Genomic DNA, 20,795 nt, shown 5'->3' with positions numbered 1-20,795 from the left:
CCGTTTCCTTATCTACCTGACTGACATCACTAACCCTGAACTAACTTGTGTGAGTGTGTGCTGATTTTATTAATCTATTAATATTCATTTGTTTTGCCATTGCGTTCCTGGAGTAGAATCCCTCTGTTTGGTCCGTACCCTAGGTAAGACACTCCAATACTCTACACACAGTGTGTTGTCCTTCTGTTAGGGATGTCCTTTACTGCTGGGATACAGGACAGCATGATTGACAGCAAGGTTGAAGTTTATTTCTCTCTTTTTCTGTATTTTTCTCTGATTTCTCTCTTTTTTCTTGCTCTCTTCTTTCTTCTATGCCTATTTCTCTCTCTCCTCTCTCTCTCTCTTTCTCTCTCGCTCTCTCGCACTCCCTTTCTCTCTATCGCTATCCCAGTCTGTTGAAGAAGATCGAGAGGGAGACGTGGAGGGAGAGTGGCATCTCTCTCATCGCCACCGTCACGCGTCTGATGGAGAGGCTGCTGGACTACAGGGACTGCATGAAGCTGGGGGAGGTGGATGGGAAGAAGATTGGCTGCACCGTCAGTCTGCTGGTCAGTGACAGTCTCTCGCCGCCTGTGGCCCTTGAAGAGATTCGATCACTGCTCTCCATTTATTTGTTGCTAGCCTTTTGTCCCTTTGAACTATTGTGTTAAGTGAGCAGGACCAAAGCTGTGTTTCGGTTCCGTTCCCAGTGATGATAAAGTTGCTATGATGATCGTGCTTTTTAGATCAGGGCTCAAATCGTTCCACAGCCCCCTCATACAATACATTATGTTCTGGGTTGTCTTTGTTACCATGCCAACCTGGGGGATTTTATTTTGTGCGTGGTGTCTTTCAGTCCTGCAGTTTTATCTTATATAACGGACCGAAGCACTTGAGCCTGACAGCACCTGTTCATGTGGACCGATAGCACAGAGTTCATTACTATTCAGTGGCTGATAAACGATCGTGCACTTTGCTCTCTCTCTCTCTCTCTCTCTCTCTCTCTCTCTCTCTCTCTCTCTCTCTCTCTCTCTCTCTCTCTCTCTCTCTCTCTCTCTCTCTCTCTCTCTCTCTCTCTCTCTCTCTCTCTCTCTCTCTCTCTCTCTCTCTCTCTCTCTCTCTCTCTCTCTCTCTCTCTCTCTCTCTCTCTCTCTCTCTCTGTCTCTCTGTCTCTCTCTGTCTCTCTCTGTCTCTCTCTGTCTCTCTCTCTCTCTCTCTGTCTCCCCCTCGTTGCCTGTCTCTAGAATTTCTACAAAACTGAGTTGAACAAGGAGGAGATGTACATCCGCTACATACACAAGCTGTACGAACTGCACCTGAAAGCACAGAATTACACAGGTACACTGCAAAACATGGCCTGGAAATGAAGCCATGTATGAAGTGTGTGTGAATGTTGTGTGTGGGCTGTGAGTGTGGCTGTCCGTGGGCTCAAGGGTTTGGCATAACCATGACTATGTGGTGGTGTTGTGTGTTGTACAGAGGCCTCCTACACTCTTCTGTTGTATGACGAGCTGTTGGAGTGGTCCGATAGGCCCCTCAGAGAGTTCCTCAACTACCCCATGCAGAGCGAGTGGCAGAGGAAGGAGTACCTCCATCTTACCATCGTACAGAACTTTGACAGGGGGAAGGTGGGATCTCTCTCTCTCTCTCTCTCTCTCTCTCTCTCTCTCTCTCTAGCCCTTTCTTTCACTCTCTTTGTCTCCGCCTCACTCATTCTTAATCTCTTGTTCATTCTTTCTGTCTTTCGTTCTCTCTCTCGTTCACCCTTCCCCACACTCTCTCTCCATTAACAATTACCCTGGAACAGTGTCATAATAATAAGGCAGTCTTATTTGAATGCTCTGCACAGCAACTCCCATTACATTATTCCCCCGCTGAATCAATTCAAAATGTCCTCCCCCGTTATTCTTTGCCCAATTTCCCTGTGAATTCACGACCAAAGCCATCTGCTAGCTGTCGCTGCCTTGGGATTAAAACACAGCAGGAAAGGAAAGCTTTCATTTCATTAGCACGATGGCTGGGTGTTGCACCTGCATTGTGATGGCAGGTCTGCCTTGGCAGTTGGCACGGGTTATTGTTAGTGCACTACCGCCACCCAGTGGTCAACACTCATACTGCAGTCACTGTCCTCTGCAGGCCATTTTACATGTTTTGTCAGCATCTCAATATTCTAAAGAGGCTTCTTTTCCTTTAATCCTTATCCTGCTAATGTGAAAGAGATGAAAAGGCGAAAACACGTTCCTATTGAGATGTGACCGTTGTTAATGCGATAAGGTGTTTTGTTTCTTCAGTGTTGGGAAAACGGGATCATTCTGTGCAGAGAGCTGGCGGACCAGTACGAATCTTACTACGACTACAGGAACCTCAGCAAGATGAGGGTGAGTTGCTTCATATCTTCTCGGGTATATCTCCACGCTGACTGATCCCTAACCAGTTATGACATAACCTATTAGTGTTTTGTAACCTGACATTTCCTGTTGACAGATGATGGAGGCATCGCTGTATGATAAGATTATGGACCAGCAGAGACTGGAGCCAGAGTTCTTCAGGGTGGGCTTCTACGGCAAGAAGTTCCCCTTCTTCCTAAGGGTACCGCTCTGTTTTACCACTGGTTTTGTTAATGAGAGGACCTTTTAGAGGCCATAGAACTGCTCTCAAAGTTGTTTGCTCTCCAATTTCCATCTGCACTTCTAAGCAAGTCGCTACTGAACTATATTGCCTCTTAGTTTCCTCAAGAGGACTCGGAACTGCGCATTCGTAACCAACGTAACACAAAAGTAACCTCATAGGAATTGTTAGTTATGTGTTCATTAGATTTACAAATAAATCCTATTCATGAAGTTACATTATTAGATGATTTGACCTATAGATACTGTAGCTGTTGCAGATACCGTAACTGTCCACTAGATGTCATGTTAACCCCTGTGCTGTCTCTGTTCTGCCTCTGATGCCTCTCTGCCTCGTCTGCAGAATAAGGAGTTTGTGTGCCGTGGCCATGACTACGAGAGGCTGGAGGCCTTCCAGCAGCGCATGCTGAATGAGTTCCCCCACGCCATCGCCATGCAGCACGTCAACCAGCCTGACCAGACCATCTACCAGGCCGAGGCCCAGTGTATCCTTTATTGAGCGATTGACATAGACAACATACACTATACACTGCGCACACACACACACACACACACACACACACACACACACACACACACACACACACACACACACACACACTAGTTTGTTTTACTATCCTTGTGGGGACCAAATAATTGATTTCCATTCAAAATCCTATTTTCCCTAACTTTAAACCTAACCCTTTACATTCGTGGGAATTGGCCTATATGGAAGGGGCTAAATTGAAATGTTTCGTACAGAAGAAATATGGAATACATATGTATAACCATGGTAGAAATTAAACAGGAACAGTTTGGGGGAACTGTGAGACTAAAGGTGAGGACACAACAGTTCACCCGACACAAGACTGAATCCACACATTACACTGTTGATTTTATGTGCATTTTACATTTACTGCACTTTTCTTTCTCCTTTGTTACGAAGTCTGAAAATACTCTGGTTACATCCAGTAACACGATACGAATATTCCTGGAAAGCGTGGGGTAGGTGCAACATAAGACAAAACAATTACAAGGGTTTGAGTGAGAGGTCAAACTGGTGCCTCCTTGTGGCCACGCACCTCTCCAGTGTGCACAGTTCCTAAGTCATTTCAATGCTCGTTTATGACTCAAAGAAGAGTCTTCAACCACAAGGTGCTTGTTTGAGCTCTCCTAGCTGTGCTGTTGACGAACCAGAACAAGTCCACTTGTAGTTGTTTTGATTGGAACACAGCCCTGCATCCCCGCCATCCATCCCCGGGCATCATTTGAAAGCTTGTTCTATTGCCAACATGATTCGCTTTCACAAGGCAATTCAGAGATGCAGATAGTCATTTTGGTGCATAAAGAAAGTACTCATGAGTGCATTCAGGTGCAAGGTTCGCAGCAGATATTCTTCCCAATACGTCAAACATAGTCTCATTCTGTTCAGGACAACCCAGGGTATAATGCCATGTCATCTTGTAACTGTACATCAAACATAGTGATCATAAACGTTGACACTGTATATTTAATGAGTTTTATTATATGGACTCACGGGTGTTTGGCTCGCTTGTATGACATTTAAAGCTGTATTTATTATGATCCTCAACGTCTCGTCTTTATAAATACATAGAGTCCTCTTAATTTACTGCATATTCCTCTCACTCAGACAACCAAAACATTTGTAAAAGTTGCCCAATTAGCAGGAGGGATGGGGGCAACTTCTTGTCTCGCGTGGTGCTCATGTTCAGAACGTCTGTCAGTCAAAACCCACGCAGTGCTTGGATGTCATGTATAGCATATTGCTGTACAGCCACTGTGTTTCAATTTAGGCACCTGACCAAATCTGCCATTTTCAACCCGTATACGGGTACGAGGGTAATGGGTTAACCTAACCTGAACCATAAGCTTAAGGCCTAAACTTAACCCCTTGCCTAAAATAGCCTTTTTCCTTGTGAGGACCGGCAAAATGTCCCCACTTGTCAAAATGTTCCTTGTTTTACTATCCTTGTGAAGACTTCTGGTCCCCTCAAGGATGGTTAAACCAAAAATACACACACACACAAACACACACACACACACACACAGTGGTGCGCCATCCCACATGTCTAGTAAGCCTAAATAATATAAATGGCATATTATACCGGACTGATTATTCCTTATGAATAAGGATAACAACAGGAGTCATATTAGGAGTGTTTCCTAACCTAACCAGGAAGCTCTTAGGACCCTAGTTTTCTTCCGCCGCATACAGGTTTCCACTGCATTACAGCATGTCGATTATAGAGGAGTAAACCGAAGGTATGACTCCTTCCATCTTGGTCCTGAGCCAGATCACTAGCCATGCTGTAAATACATACGCGAGTACTTAGTGCGGATCGGGATCGATCCCTTGATAAAAATGCACAAGGTGTCTGTAGGATGCGGCAGCCATCTTAATGATCCTCCTCCTCCTTTTCCGCGAGTGATTGATGGGACAGCTGTTTGGAAGGAGCCGCTCTCTCTCTCTCTCTCTCTCTCTCTCTCTCTCTGAGTGTGTGTGCGGATGTGTACACATGCATTCCCTCTATGTGTGTGCGCGGGTGTGTGTGTGTGTCGTCTACTCTGTGTTTTGACTTTTCTCCGAGTGCAATTAGAGCAGACAAGGCCCCTCAAACATCATTAGCATACAGCTTTGTTATCCTCATGTGTCGTTAGTCATTGAGGCTCCTGGACCCATGCCCGTCCCTATTCATATCTATGGGCTGATGAGCTCTCCCTCCACTACGCTGACACAGGCCAGTCCTTCTGCCAATGGGTATGTGTTGTGATATAGTGTGGGGTGGACATTCAGATATATGGCTACAGGATGTGATTAGTGGAAAGCACTAGGGGGGGGGGGGTGAGGAGTGTGTGTGCACGTGTGTGTGCACGTGTGTGTGCGCGTGTGTGTGCGCGTTCACGTGTGTATATGTGTTTGCCTGACCTATTGTACGCGTCTTTGCGGATCAGTCATATCCTTGACGTGCTGGCCCAGACCTACAGATCTACGCGGTGAGCCCCATCCCAGAGAACCAGGACGTGTTGCAGAGAGACGGCGTGCCTGACAACATCAAGAGCTTCTATAAGGTCAACCACATCTGGAGGTTCAGATACGACAGGCCGTTTCACAAGGGCACCAAGGACAAGGAGAACGAGTTCAAGGTGGGGGGAGGTGGTGGTGGTGGTGGTGGGGGGGGGGGGGGGGGCACGCAGTGTTTGCGCACGCAAAACTCTCCTCTGTGCCTTTCTGTTTCTCTCTCTCTCTTTTACCTTTCTGCCTCGCTCGTCTCGTCATCTTATCTCACCTTTCTGGACTTGTTAGTGTCCTCCTTTGATGTTTACCCCACATCCCTCTCCTTACTCACTTTCCCTCCCTCTCGTCCTCCCTCTCGCCACTCTCTTGTTTATTGAGTGGTTGTGTGGGTGGCTCGTGGTCTTCCTCTCTGTATACAGGTGTGTTCAGGTGTTGTTTAATTCATAGTCCTACTAATTAGACTCTGGGGCTAGGAGAGGCTGAGACATGGAGCTCAGTCTAAATATCGTCTCTCCAGACTCCACCCACCCACGCTCACTCAATCTCCATTCGTTAACCTAATTTTGTCAGGTTTATGAATTGGATATCATCATCATATCATATCATCCCGAGGGTTAGGTTTCCCAGCTGTCTTTTTTGGGGTCTAGTTAGTACTTGAGAGAAACTGTTCAGGCCAAGTAGATTTGACAATTAATATGGAAATATTAAGTAGCGTGAATCAGTTCTGTGTTGATATGGTCTCGTAAAATGATGGACAGAAAATGCAGTTTGGTTTCTAAACCCCTTGTGGATGAAAGGAAAGGTATTACTGGAATATAACAGAATCTCGTGTTTTAATTCATTTAATTCAGTGGCATTGCGTCATTTGTAGATCGGTGTAGACTGCTGCTATGAGAACTCTGTATCCATGAGTATGTGTACTACTTGGACATTATATGAACCAGTGCCTACACATCATATATTGACAGGAGAGAAAAGCAATGTTCTGTGCTACTCGGATGTGTGGGTGAATGTGTTTGCAGAGTGCCAGCATTAACATGAAGTGTGTGTGTGTGCCTGCCTGCACATGTCCGTGTGTGTGTGTGTGTGTGTTTTCAGAGCTTGTGGGTGGAGAGGACTACACTAACCCTGGTCCAGAGCCTGCCAGGAATCTCCAGATGGTTCGAGGTGGAGAAGAGAGAACTGGTGAGTCTCCTCCAATAACCTCCTCATATAACCCCATTCACAACACACTGCTCGATAGCTGATCCTGCTATGTTCTAACTTTGCAGAGAGCCCAACTGAGCTCCCTGAGTGTAGACCTATATTAAAGGGACATTTCATCCCCAGCACCACCCCAACATCTACATCTGTGAAAATTGTGCATTTCTATGTTTTGTAGTAAAAAATAAATGGGAAGATAAGTGTTTCCAATGGTTGTGAAATGTCCCTTTAAGAGAAGGGTGAAAGTTATTCATAATTATAGCTGTAGCTTCTGAAGGATCAAGCTGCATACGGAAGGCTGTGTGTTAGAGAGATGGTGTTTGTTTTAGGGATACACGATATATCAGTGAACATATCGGAATCGGCCAATATTAGCTAAAAATGCCAACATCGGTATCGGCCGATGTCTAGTTTAACACCCGATGTGCAAAATCGATGTCAAAGCTGACGTGCATACCTATTTAACGAAGGTACATGACGTAATGACGCCACGTAAAATGTTGCACTATACGTGCAACACAGCATTCCTAAATTAGCCCACAATGTCTGCTGTGTGGATCGAGCAGTCAACAAGTCATTTGAAAGAGTAAGAACATTTCAGCGAGACAACTCAAAGGCGAAATCCATTAACGCCAAGACAATGGAATTCATTGCCCTTGACAATCAACGGTTCTCTGTCGTGGGTGATGTTGGCTTTCGCCGACTGGCCGAGCACCGGTTAACACTACCAAGAGCACTATTTGTACGATGTTGCCCTACCGGAATTACACGGTAATAGTGTCACTGCTATTAGCTTCACGACATACGTACTATGGAATGCCGTTTGGGTCTTTGCGTGTCAAAAAAGATACAGTAGCACTGTCAAAGCTGTACAAAAAAGTCAGCAAATGCCGGCCACGAATGATGTGTTTACAATACCGCGTTGGTAATAAAGCATCATTTGTTCCACCGCAACTTCTGGGGTAGCTAGATTTAGCTTGGTACCTAGCTAGCACCAATACAACCAGCCTGAAAACAATGACCAGTAAAAACTGCAGTCATTTTCATTATTCTTAGCAATGATTTAGGAATCCTTGTGAGTAAGTATTAGCTAGGTTGCCACTTGTTGTTCGCCTATTGAAATTGAACTTCAGTTCATGTAAATAAATAGCTAGACAGCTACTTAACACTGTTGCCCAAAGCTAACGTTATAAGCAGCCAGCTAGCTTCATATGTCTCGGTAGGCTCCACCGGACCGGGTTATGTGTTGTGAAGCTAGCCACAATAAGGATTAGGCACAATAGTGGAAATTGCATTTTGCCTTCAAATTAAAAGTATTGCCCTATGGGACTCGCAATCACGGCCGGATGTGATACAACCTGGATTCGAACCAGGGACTGTAGTGACGCCTCTTGCACTGAGATGCAGTGCCTTAGACCGCTGTGTCCGTGTGTGTATGTGTGTTAACTATTTAACTGTACTAGAATGCTTAAAAGGCTGCAAAAATGTTTAATATTGGTTATCGGTATGATCTTTTTTGGCAAGGAAGATATTGGATAACAGTATCATCCAAAAATGTCATATGCACCTGCATCACTATTTTGTTTTTGTGTGTGTGTTGAGAGTGTGTGTGTGTGAGAAAAATACTAAGTGTTTATGTGGCCTGCCTAATTTTGTGTGTCTTGTCTCTACTTATACATATTCTGTTTGTGTGTATGTGTGTGTGCATGTGTTTTGTGTGTGTTGTATCTCTACATAGAAGTATGCATATGTCTGTATATATACTAATACCTTATCACCCTGTGTGTTCCTCCTCTAGGTGGAAGTGAGCCCGTTGGAGAATGCCATCGAGGTGATTGAGAACAAGAACCTGCAGTTGCGGACGCTGATCGCCCAGTGCCAGAGCAGGCAGATGCAGAACATCAACCCCCTCACCATGTGTCTCAATGGGGTCATCGACGCCGCCGTCAACGGGGGGCTCGCACGCTACCAAGAGGTCAGAGGGCAATGATGGTGTGACTGGCTTACATCGGTCACTCAATATTGTGTGGAGACATTGTCTGGGCTTGCTAGATCTAGAATGTCAGTACAGTCTGTCTTATGTGTTTGTTTAAAAAGTGCACAGACAGTAATACAGACAGTAATACAGACAGTAATACAGACAGTAATACAGACACGGACAGGGACAGACGGAGAAGGACACAGACAGATGGGGACAGATGGCAGACGGACAGACGGAGACAGCATGAGACAGACGGAGACAGCATGAGACAGACGGAGACAGCATGAGACAGACGGAGACAGCATGAGACAGACGGAGACAGCATGAGACAGACGGAGACAGCATGAGACAGACGGAGACAGCATGAGACAGACGGAGACAGCATGAGACAGACGGAGACAGCATGAGACAGACGGAGACAGCATGAGACAGACGGACAGAGACAGACAGCAACCGACAGACAGAGACAGCAAACGACAGACAGCAACCGACAGACAGAGACAGACAGCAACATACAGAGACAGCAACTGACATACAGCAACAGACAGCAACATACAGAGACAGCAACTGACATACAGCAACAGAAATACAGCAACCGACATACAATAACAGACAGCAACAGAGAGACGGCAACATTCAGACAGACAGACAGACAGACAGACAGACAGACAGACAGACAGACAGACAGACAGACAGACAGACAGACAGCAACAGACATATAGCAACAGACAGACAGACAGTGACAGACAGTGACAGACAGTGACAGACAGTGACAGACAGTGACAGACAGATACAGACAGATACAGACAGAGACAGACAGAGACAGACAGACACAGACAGGCAGGCAGATACAGACAGACATACAGACAGACAGACATCAACAGGCAGTAACAGACAGACAGCAACCGACTAAATGAACTCTTTCTTTTCTTTCCGGCGTCAGCCAGCTAACTGTGTGTACTGTACAGGGGCTCTCGGTTGCGTAGCAACGTCACATTTTCACTACAGCTAGCCGCGTTGGAGTTTGCAGCGAGGCCTAAGGGCGCCAAGTTAGCAGGGGTCTGCTCTCGTCATGACCGCCACTACCCCTCACCTCTGTTAAACTGGCGGTGGAGATGATGAGATGAAGCCAGAGATGAGGATGTAACAGGGAAATGAGTTTGACCCGGGAGAGAATAGCTAAGCTAGCTACGGCTGTGTTTGCGCGACGCCCACCTGTTGCTGCTTGAAGTGCATTATCTGCCAGAGCTTTGATCCAATAGGCTCATTGTATGAAGGATGTGATGATATACAATGCCGCTGAATCTATAGACTACATGATGTGACTGTTTAGATACAGTAGGTCTCATGTATATATCACGATGTTCAATGCATCCATTTTATAAACATATTACTCATTTCAAGTGTGTACCATTCAGGGATATAATGGTGATCTATACTATCCATAAAGGCAATGAGAACGTCATACATACACATTTTGTGTGCCTAATTCTCCATGATATTAATAATGCATGGAGTTGGCTTGAGGAATATTGCACACAATACAGCATAAATCAGTTACTTTATTAGGATAACGCAATTGACTTTTATGCCAATTTGTTCAGCCATAAATGAAGCAGATATAAGCATTCATATTTCGATTTATTGCTTGTGGTTATAGTTCCAGCCCTGAAGGAGAATCCAGCCTGATTTAATATCTATTTATTGCCAGCATTTCATCTTTAATTGAGGTTTTATAATGATTCACAATGTCACTTGACACTTGGAGTTTCTCCTCCAATCTCAAGTCCAACCAGCACCAGAGGAAATAATAATTTGATGCAAATATTGGTTATTTTTCCACCCTCGGCTATGGATTTCAGACAGTTTTATTCATACAGCCGCAATATGATTCACTAAGACGGAATAAGTCCCTTTTTCTGTGGCTTTGGACTATTTCACACCAGTTTTTTCGAGTCAAAGCGACCGTGGCGTTCACAGCGTCACAGCAGGGCTCGTAAAGCTGTGTTTTGTGTCGCGGATAACGATCGTGGAGATGAGCCTGCTACTGTAGCCTAGCTAGCGCTGTTGCAATGGTCACATGGTGGTAATTGTGTGTGTTATTGTTTAGCTAGCGTCATGGTAGAGGTTTGCCTCTCACGCTCAGATGGTAGACACAGATAGGACCATGCCTGTTTGGGAGGGGGTTTTGACGTAAGCGGTGAGCTCCTCTCCCCTTTTGAGTCCCCCCTCCCTCCCCCTCTCCCATATCTCTCTCTGTCTCTTTGGAGATAGCCTGCCTCAAAGTCCTTGTGAGGGAGACCAAACCCTGGTTTCTCCTTTGTGGTGACTCTTCCCCCCCATTGCTCTCTTTCCACTGAAGATTTTAAAAGAGATTTTGAGTTGTTGCTGTTCATTTTCTGATGTGTTTTTATTGTGATGCAGATGAAATAGCCTTGACTCTAATCTGCACTCGTCTCAAGGGTTGCAAATATCAACATCAGGGAATATGCAACAGACCCACTCATAATTATGCAAAGCATGTTTACATTATGAATATTATCTCTTCATTTTTGTCTTTTGCCCACAAAAATACGTATAGAGAGAGAGAGACAGACCGATAGATAGACAGACATACATACATGGTGGAAACATGGTGACACAATGAAGTAAACTGACGAAATCAAACAAATGCAAAACATGCAATGAATTGTGTTCGTGCAGGCGTTCTTTGTGAAGGACTACATCGTGAATCACCCTGAGGACGGGGAGAAGATCGGACGACTAAGGGAACTCATGTTCGAACAGGTCAGTTCCCGACGTTGGAAAACGCTAGCCCTACTTTACAAGGAGAACTGCTTAGCTTTTGTGATGATATTTCATCTGGAAGAGATTAACGTTAGCTAACAAAATGCACCGTCTCCGACTCTCTCCTCCAGGCTCACATCCTGGAGTTTGGCCTGGCCGTCCACGAGAAGTTTGTTCCTCAGGACATGAGACCTCTACACAAGAAGCTGGTGGACCAGTTTCATGTGATGAAGTCTAGTCTGGGGATCCAGGTTAGTGAAGGCCACTTAACAGGAGCACCGATCTCTAATCCTCAAATGGACCTTCGTCAAGCCTGCGTTAGCGCCGCCATAACTCATGCTAGCCTAAACAATAGGCTAATCACAGGTTTCCCCTCCCTCTTCTCTTTCTCTCTCTCCCCCTCCGTTTGCCCTTCTCTCTAATCCCCACCCCAGGAGTTTCCGGCGTATGTGCGCGCTAGCCCCGTGCACTTTACCAACGGCAGCCCGCGTAGTTCATGCAGGAACTCAGTCCCCAACATCATCAGCCCAGATGGCGCTCGCGTGGTGGCCAGACGCAGGTGAGAAACACTGTCCTCGTCTCGCTTTATCTCTTTTGCCCCCTCTTCCTCTCTCTTTTCACTCCCTTCCTCATACTGTTTTCTTTCCTCTCCATCTTCACTTCTCTTTTCCCTTTCTGTCTGTACATCCTCTCCCCCCCCCCCCCCCCCCCCCCTCTCTATCTCACTTCCTGGTATGGCACCATATGGGCGTAGGTGGGCAGACTGGCCCCTTCAGTGAGCTCTCTGTGTGTGTGCTCAGTGACCCTGCCATTCTCTACCTGTGACATCCTACCTCCATCCTACCTCTTCACGAGTGTAATGAGGCATAGACACACACAGCCCAGAGTGAAATATACACACACACACACACACACACACACACACACACATACACATACACATACACATACACATACACGTGCAAGCACACACGCACACACACCCAACCTCAATCTGTCACTGACATTTCTCTCGTTGAATTTTTACTGTCCTCTTAAATCGACAGCTTGCTAATTTAAAACAGTTACTTGTGATTTAAGGAGAGATTATTTGGCTGTGATTTTCTTCTGAAACCCAAATATTGTGCCTTTTTATCAGAATGATATGGTATTATGTCAGATGAATGCTCAACCATATTCTGAAAGTAACTGATCTTATTTTCTCTCTCTCTCTCTCTTTCTCTCTCTATTTATTTCTCTCTCTTTCTCTCTCTCTCTTTCTCTCTCTATTTCTTTCTCTCTCTATTTCTCTCTCTCAATGTGTGTGTTATGTTTGTGATCAGTCCCCTCACTTACCCGGCTGTCAACCGCTACTCGTCGTCATCGCTGTCATCTCAGGCCTCCAACGAAGTGAGCAACATCACAGGGCAGTCGGAGAGCTCTGATGAAGTCTTCAACATGCAGGTACAATTCCAATTGGATTTACCCGCAACCTCCCCTTTTCAGAGTGAATTCCTTTTTTTTTGTGTGTTCGCAAAAGCTCACGTGAGAAAGTCACTGATCTGAACTAGATTTGGATAATTCCACTCCCCCACACGATCCTGGCTGTCTATAATTCTTAACTTGTCAGTGATGTTGTTGATGTAGTTGTTTGTCCCTGCAGCCCAGTCCATCTACCTCAAGCCTCAGCTCCAATCATTCTGCCTCTCCCAACGTGACCAGTTCTGCTCCGTCCAGCGCCAGAGGTAAGACTAGCAGAGAGAAGGAGTAAGAGAGGGAGAGAGAAAGAGAGGGGGAGGGGGGAGGGGGGGAGGGGGGGGTGAACCCAATCAGGAACAAAAATAAAAATATATCACCTATTAGAAAGGCACCACAATAACCCAAAACACACTTGAATGCTTTTTGGCCTTCAACACAGTGCTTGGTAGCAAACTATCTGACCACCGTGACGGAGAAAAACACAGGCTATTTACAGACTCAATGAACACAGCCTGGCCATAGAGGCCGGCCGTCACAGGCGGATCTGGCTACCCAGAGAGGACAGGCTGTGCACACTCTGCCCTCAAAGAGAGGTCGAGACAGAGCTGCATTTCCTTTTCCACTGCGAGGACTTTGCAGACATACAGGCAATTTTCTTCTGCAAAAAGGAAAACAAATATGACTTTGAAAGAAAAACATTGGGAGAAAATAACCTCTCTAGAAAGAGAGAGAGAGAGAGAGAGAGAGAAAGAGAGAGAAAAAAACACCTCATATCATATCTGAAATAGTATCAGTAATTGCACTGGGAACAATCTGTATTCAGCCTGAAATACTTCACTGAAACCGAAAACGGTGTCCTAGTGGAGGACATCAAGAAATCACTGGATGAGGGGAAACGTGGTCGGAGCAGTCTTCCGTGACATAACAAAGTCCTTTGACATAGTTAATCACAGTGTACTGATCTCCAAACTCCACAAGTTACATTTCTCAGACAAAGCCAGACGCTGGTTTGGTTCATACCCCAAATTCTACCACCACAATATATGACATTTGCTTTGTGCACGTAATTGTGATAATGTGCTGATATGTGATTCAATGTCCTTTTAATTGATTATGCATGCCTTCCGTTCCTTTCGTTTTCCATAAAAGCCATTCTAGGGACGGTTGTTGAAAATGGTCGTGAGATAGAAACTCCCGTCGGACGATTGTTCAATGTGTCACTGTGTTTGCACTTGTCCCTATCCAAATAAACCAAACAACAAAATAGATGAAAATAGACCGAAAGAAATAGCACGAAGGAGAGAAATAAAATGATTACCATCTTGTTGTTATGTCGTTAGATTGGTAAAAAAACTAAGAATTGTTTGATTGAACAATGTAGGGGAGAAAGAAAGAGAGATGAAATGTGGATACACATCAAATCTTGAGAGGGTGCATTGTTGATCACGCCTGTGAATCACAGAGAATGTTCCGGAGCCCTATAGGACGCTTGGTACCACAGCCAGCCAGGCTAGGGGGTTCTCTAGAGGATTGGGACTATCTAATCGCTCCTCCAGCCTCTTATCTCCCCTCGCTCAGACACTCTCATGTGTTTCTGCCTGACGCCGATCATAAACATAAGAATATATGGAGACATTTCTGGATGCCTATGTACTCGGCTTGGCAGCGCCTGTGCAACCAGAAGGACACCCTATAAAGCCACTGTCGGGACCATGAAGTGTTTCGAGAAGTACAGCAAACTGAACTGCCTGTAAGATGGCCATCTCATTCCCATATGATGTCCATTCTAAAGCTCATTGCCATATAATGTGTAATGGAAAAGGATATATGGGCAGCCAGTGATGCGCTGTAATCATTCCTGCCTGTAATGTGTTTGTGTGTATCTGTGCACACGTGTGCATGCGTCGTCTCTGTACACATTATCCCTGGAATGAGTGTCTGGCGCCACCACTATCTGACAGCCAGCCCAGCAGGACAGGTCTTTTTATGTGCTGAGGTTAGTGAGATGGAAACAGCCAGGGTGGAGGATGTGGAATAGGGAGCTGTTGGTTGGTCGATGGTTGTTGACTGCCAGCTTCCATGCTCGTTTATTTGTGTGTCTCGCTTGTCTGACAAGACCACCTTATTGCACTTGTGTTTTTTGTGTCATCATTGGTTCAACACCTATTCCCACACTCCCCCCCCCCCCTCTTCCTCTCTCTGTCTCTCTCTCGGTCTCTCTCTCGCCAATAAAATAAATAACACAACGCCTCTCCCCTATCTGATCTAGTTAACCTAGTTAAAGCATATGTGTGTTGTGACTTCATCCTACTGCTACGATTGGATAGAGCGAGGCTGTAACTCACCTCCTTTTCACATCTCCTTGCGTCTCTCTCCATCACTCATATCTTAGAGCTGTTTACTGATACTATCAGAACGAGCTCAATGGCGATGTCATTCGCTACCAAGCCATAAATGTGCATAATATCTAACAAGGAGAGTGAGGGTAGAAAAAAATATGAAACGATGATGCATGTTCTGTCTGACTCAAGTCTGCCCATTAGGCATTTTAAAACACTTTCTTTCTTTAAAACACTTCCTATTACGACAATCGTCTAATCCAACTATTAACTGACAGTTTACGGATACGATTATCGCTGGTCAGATTAGCACACCAGTAAATAACTAACGTTACACTGCAAGTCAGATGGCTCGTTGCAGAAAATGGTACATGTTCAAAATGATTTCCAGCTAATGTTAGCTAGCTACATTGGCTATTAGCAAAGATTACGGATATACTGACAAGATACATGTCACTCCGCCCTTACAATCGTTGTCCACAAAGCGGCACGGTGGGCTGTAACTCCTGCCTGTCCTTTCTTTGGATTGGTGGATACATCTCATTATTGTCATCTTCTTTTGAATATTCGATGAGGGTTGATGACAACCATGTGTATTCAATGGAGAGAGATGCTATGCTACTAGCCTTAAAGTTGCCAGGATGTCACGTGTCCTACTTATATCAGTACACTCGTAACAACTTAAGCATTACGGTACATCTATTAGATCAAATAAACCTTACGTAGCAAATAAGTCATACATTTTTTGGTTGACCAAATTCCACACTTGACCTCCATACAAAAGCTTCCTTGCTTGGTGGGCAAAACATCGAATAAAATGCCACCAGCTGGAGGGAGGGAGATATTCCGCCGAGTTGAGCCTCACTCTTCCTCTCTGCCATTAGCTCCTATCTGATATCTTTGCACCATGTTTTTATCTAGCCAGCTAACTAGCATAGTAGCTAATATAGTTAGCTAGCTAACACCACAGATGAAAGGGTTAGTTATTGTAATCTTTGCTAACAGGTCACATAGCTATCTGCTTAGCTAACTTGCTTATTGCATGAATGTCAAGGGCACTTCAACACTAGCCTTATTATTAGTGAATTAACTAAACTAATATTAGCAACAGGAGTTTGATTTTGGTCACTGTCAATTCATCCATTTCTCAATACTGCAACTTTCTGTTGGAGAATGAGCTAGCTTGCTGCTGCTGATTTGCTTCGGCATTGTGCAGTGCTCGTGGCCCAGGCAGCGAATGGCGGCTGGCATAGCAACAGCTTTGCTATGTAGAGGGACTATCAGAAAAGCCGATATAGAAGGGTTGATAGCCTATAGACTAGAAAAGGCCAACATCGGCCCGATATATTGGCTCAGACGATTATTGGTCGTTCTCTAATATGTAGTAATGTACAGTACCAGTCAAAAGTTTGGACACACCTACTCATTCCAGGGTGTTCTTTATTTGTACTATTTGCTACATTGTAGAACAATAGTGAATACGCCAGAACTATTAAATAACACATATGGAATCATGTCGTAACCATAAAAGTGTTAAACAAATCAAAATATATTTGAGATTTGAGATTCTTCAAAGTAGCCACCTTTTGCCTTGATGACAGCTTTGCACACTCTTGGCATTCTCTCAACCAGCTTCATGAGGTAGTCACCTGGAATGCATTTCAATTAACAGGTGTGCCTTGTTAAAAGTTAATTTGTGGAATTTATTTCCTTCTTAATGCGGTTTAGACAATTATTTTGTGTTGTGAGAATAGGGCTACAGAAGATAGCCCTATTTGGTAAAATACCAAGTCCATATTATGTCAAGAACAGCTAAAATAAGCAAAGAGAAACGATCATTACTTTAAGACGTGAAGTTCAATCAATGCGGAAAATGTCAAGAACTTTGACAGTTTCTTCAAGTGCTGTCGCAAAAACCATCAAGTGCTATGATGAAACTTACTCTCATGAGGACCGCCACAGGAAAGGAAGACCCAGAGTTACCTCTGCTGCAGAGGATACATTCATTAGAGTTAACTGCACCTCAGATTGCAGCCCAAATACATGCTTCGCAGAGTTCAAGTAACAGACACATCTCAACGTCAACTGTTCAGAGGAAACTATGTGAATCAGGTTTTCATGGTCAAATTGCTGCAAAGAAACCACTACGAAAGGACACCAATAATAAGAAGAGACCTGCTTGGGCCAAGAAACACGAGCAAAGGACATTAGACTGGTGGAAATCTGTCCTTTGGGTCTGATGAGTCCAAATTTGTGATTTTTGGTTCCAACCACCATGTCTTTGTGAGACGCAGAGTAGGTGAACAGATGATCTCCGCATGTGTGGTTCCCACCGTGAAGCATGGAGGAGGAGGTGTGATGGTGTGGAGGGGCTTTGCTGCATGACACTGTCAGTGATTTATTTGGAATTCAAGGCACACTTAATCAGCATGGCTACCACAGCATTCTGCAGCGATACGCTATCCCATCTGGTTTGCGCTTAGAGGGACTATCATTTGTTTTTCAACAGGACAATGACACAACACAACTCCAGGCTGTGTAAGGGCTATTTAGCCAAGAAAGAGAGTGATGGAGTGCTGCATCAGATGACATGGCCTACACAATCACCTGATCTCAACCCAATTGAGATGGTTTATGATGAGTTGAACCGCAGAGTGAAGGAAAAGCAGCCAACAAGTGCTCAGCATGTGGGAACTCCTTCAAGACTGTTGGAAAAGCATTGCAGGTGAAGCTGGTTGAGAGAATGCCAAGCGTGTGCATAGCTGTCATCAAGGCAAAGGGTGGCTACTTTGAAGAATCTCAAATCTAAAATATATTTTGATTTAACACTTTTTTGGTTACTACATGATTCCACAGTTTTGATGTCTTCGCTATTATTCTACAATGTAAAAAATAGTAAAAATTAAGAAAAACCCTTGAATGAGTAGGTGTGTCCAAACCTTTGACTGGTACTGTATGTATGCGTGTAAGACTGTAATGTCTTTGTTAATGTTTTTAAATGTATGTACATTTTAAAGTATTTTTCGTTATGTGTTGGACCCCAGGAAGACTAGCTGTCACCAATAAAATCTACATCTAAATCTCTCCTCTCTCTTCACCTCTCCCTCCAGGTTCTCCCCAGCTCCAGGACAAACAGAAGCATTCCAGAGAGAACTCCTGCCTCTCTTCCAGGGAGAGACCCGTCAGTGCCATCTACCCCAATCCCCTAGACCCTGCACAGGTGAACTCACACGAGCAAATCAATACTCAGACGAGTACAGTTATAATACCTTAATTAAGACCTCTGCAGTCTGAACCAAAAGAGCTCTTCAGCAAGCATGAAATGTCACTCACAGTATGGATTTCTCTACGTTAAGACTGTAAACCTGAACTCCACATAAGTCAAAATATCTTACTCTCCTTTATGGATTTTGTAGCTTCAGTATTGTCCTGTCTTGTTTGCTTTTTCTAGAGGGCGACCCCTCATCAAATAGGTGACACCACACTACCCCGAAGTGATCCTAACCTTTCTGCACCAGACAAAGGTAAAACATGTCTCATTGTCTTGTATGTCTTCTCAGTCATTGTCTCCATCTCTCTTTCCGGTACATGAGTATATAAGTCCAAAATCATTACATCACCAAAGTATCCTTGGCTATGTGTCGTACCAAGACACTGCTAAACAGTCTCTTCTCATCCTTCAGTCAGTCAAAGAGATCATAGCTGTGGTCATTTGTCCGGACATGAGTGTAGTTGACAGACTGACCGGTATAGTTGACAGACTGACCGGTGAGAGTGTGACAGACTTTGTCTGGAGAGGAGACATCTGCTTCAATGACAGCCTCTCCCCATGAGGTCTATTCCTTCTCAGCGACATCAGTATTCACAGTCAACAGCAGACATGCGAGGAATCCCAAATGGCACCCTATTCCTTATATAGTGCCCTACTTTTGACCAAGGCCCATGGGGCTCTGGTCGAAAGTAGTGCACTTTATAGGGAATCGGGTTCCATTTGGGACACACACACACATTAAATTGATGCTTTTTATATATTAATATCAGAACGTGTGAAAACACGTTTATTCCCCAAGGGTTGATGGGAAATGCCTTTTCGGAAGTTTATCCATATGTATAAATGCATATGTGTCTCGGTTTTTTATCCACAGATGTCCGTATTGTATATTTTGTATGTTATATAAGCGCTTTATATTTTTGCATATTCCAGTGGGGCGGCATTTCAAGTCTAGTTTGGAAGGGCCCTTGTGTAATTAAAAAAAGCTCAACTGTTTGATTGCTTTCTGTGAACTTCACTGAAGGTTAGAGTTTCAGGGAAAATTAACTCAGTCATTTTATAGAAAATATAAAAAAATATGTGGAAAATGAATATACCTGTAAAACAAATCACGTCGATTCACAAGCCCAGTGGTGTGCCACTTTAAGGTGTATTCACTCAGCTCAAGTGGAAATGCGCAAACCTGCTCTTTTACACCAGTTTGTGGAAGAATGAACCTAACACAGGAAGAGCACCTTCGTATTAACAGGAGAGAACAGGGAAGTGTTATTTACAGTGTGATTTCTCTCACTGCATTCTAAACAGCACAGCGAGGGTTTAGGATGAACGAAAACTTGTCAGTTGCATGATATTCAGTACCGGTACATAAGAAGATTGACGTGTGGGTGATTGTTAATAATAATCATTCATCATTTTGTATTTGTCCTATTTGTCCTATTTCACACATATTTCACACATGTTTCTTGCATATCACACTCTCTCTGAGACACCCTCTCTGAGACACCCTCGGAGAGCGGAGTCACACCCAAGGTCTGCCATTCAACGGCGATCGTGGAGAAATTAGGATGAAGTGCCTTGCTCAAGGGCACATTCATAGATTCTTCACCTTGTCGGCTCGGGAATTCAAAACTAGCGACCTTTCGGTTACTGGCCCAACGCTCTTAACTGCTAGGCTATCTGCCCCCCCCCCCCACAAATTTAAAGATGCAGTCTGTCAAATCTCCACCCAACCATGCTTTATATTTAGGCTAAGAAGATCTTGAAATGTAGTAACTCTGTCATAAATCATCAGTTACAACAGCAGACACGAATCCCTACCTCTGTTATCAAATGTCCTGTTATTCACTATGATTACATTCTAATACAGATCTAGATTCTAGTCTACATCGTCTGATGTGCTGTGATATGTTGTGTCGTGTTGTAACCCAATGAGCAGTGATTGATGCATGTCTGTCTATATGTTTGTACACCAACATAGTGAGAACCACCTTCAGTAGCCGGAGTCTAGACAGTGTAAAAGAGGTCAACAACACACAGTTCTCTGACACTGTGGGAAAGTTGCTCTGTCCCCCTGTACCTCCTAGGCCACCATACTCAGGTAAACCAATCAGAACACTCAACCAATGAGGAATGG

The 20,795-nt window shown here is 44.4% G+C and overlaps 1 protein-coding gene across 6 annotated transcripts in view; it reads left to right on the top strand.

Annotated features, from left to right (window-relative positions):
• Positions 1 to 20,795, top strand: part of LOC129865357 (dedicator of cytokinesis protein 4-like) — a 151,623-nt gene that overhangs the window by 119,056 nt on the left and 11,772 nt on the right. For 3 of the 6 annotated variants that reach the window (XM_055938085.1, XM_055938084.1, XM_055938083.1), the window contains exons 33-50: positions 117 to 143; positions 392 to 548; positions 1,224 to 1,317; positions 1,459 to 1,607; positions 2,271 to 2,357; positions 2,464 to 2,568; positions 2,950 to 3,091; positions 5,584 to 5,750; positions 6,721 to 6,807; positions 8,624 to 8,800; positions 11,510 to 11,593; positions 11,725 to 11,844; positions 12,028 to 12,152; positions 12,916 to 13,036; positions 13,236 to 13,317; positions 18,501 to 18,610; positions 18,842 to 18,914; positions 20,640 to 20,759. In XM_055938085.1, coding sequence (XP_055794060.1) covers positions 117 to 143; positions 392 to 548; positions 1,224 to 1,317; positions 1,459 to 1,607; positions 2,271 to 2,357; positions 2,464 to 2,568; positions 2,950 to 3,091; positions 5,584 to 5,750; positions 6,721 to 6,807; positions 8,624 to 8,800; positions 11,510 to 11,593; positions 11,725 to 11,844; positions 12,028 to 12,152; positions 12,916 to 13,036; positions 13,236 to 13,317; positions 18,501 to 18,610; positions 18,842 to 18,914; positions 20,640 to 20,759 — 2,027 coding nt within the window. The remainder of the gene's footprint in view (positions 1 to 116; positions 144 to 391; positions 549 to 1,223; positions 1,318 to 1,458; positions 1,608 to 2,270; positions 2,358 to 2,463; positions 2,569 to 2,949; positions 3,092 to 5,583; positions 5,751 to 6,720; positions 6,808 to 8,623; positions 8,801 to 11,509; positions 11,594 to 11,724; positions 11,845 to 12,027; positions 12,153 to 12,915; positions 13,037 to 13,235; positions 13,318 to 18,500; positions 18,611 to 18,841; positions 18,915 to 20,639; positions 20,760 to 20,795) is intronic. The other 3 variants (XM_055938088.1, XM_055938086.1, XM_055938087.1) reach the window with 2 other exon arrangements.

This window comes from Salvelinus fontinalis, chromosome 11 (genome assembly GCF_029448725.1).
Source record: "Salvelinus fontinalis isolate EN_2023a chromosome 11, ASM2944872v1, whole genome shotgun sequence".
In the NCBI taxonomy this organism is placed as follows: Eukaryota; Metazoa; Chordata; class Actinopteri; order Salmoniformes; family Salmonidae; genus Salvelinus; species Salvelinus fontinalis.
This window is presented reverse-complemented; position numbering and strand designations above follow the sequence as displayed.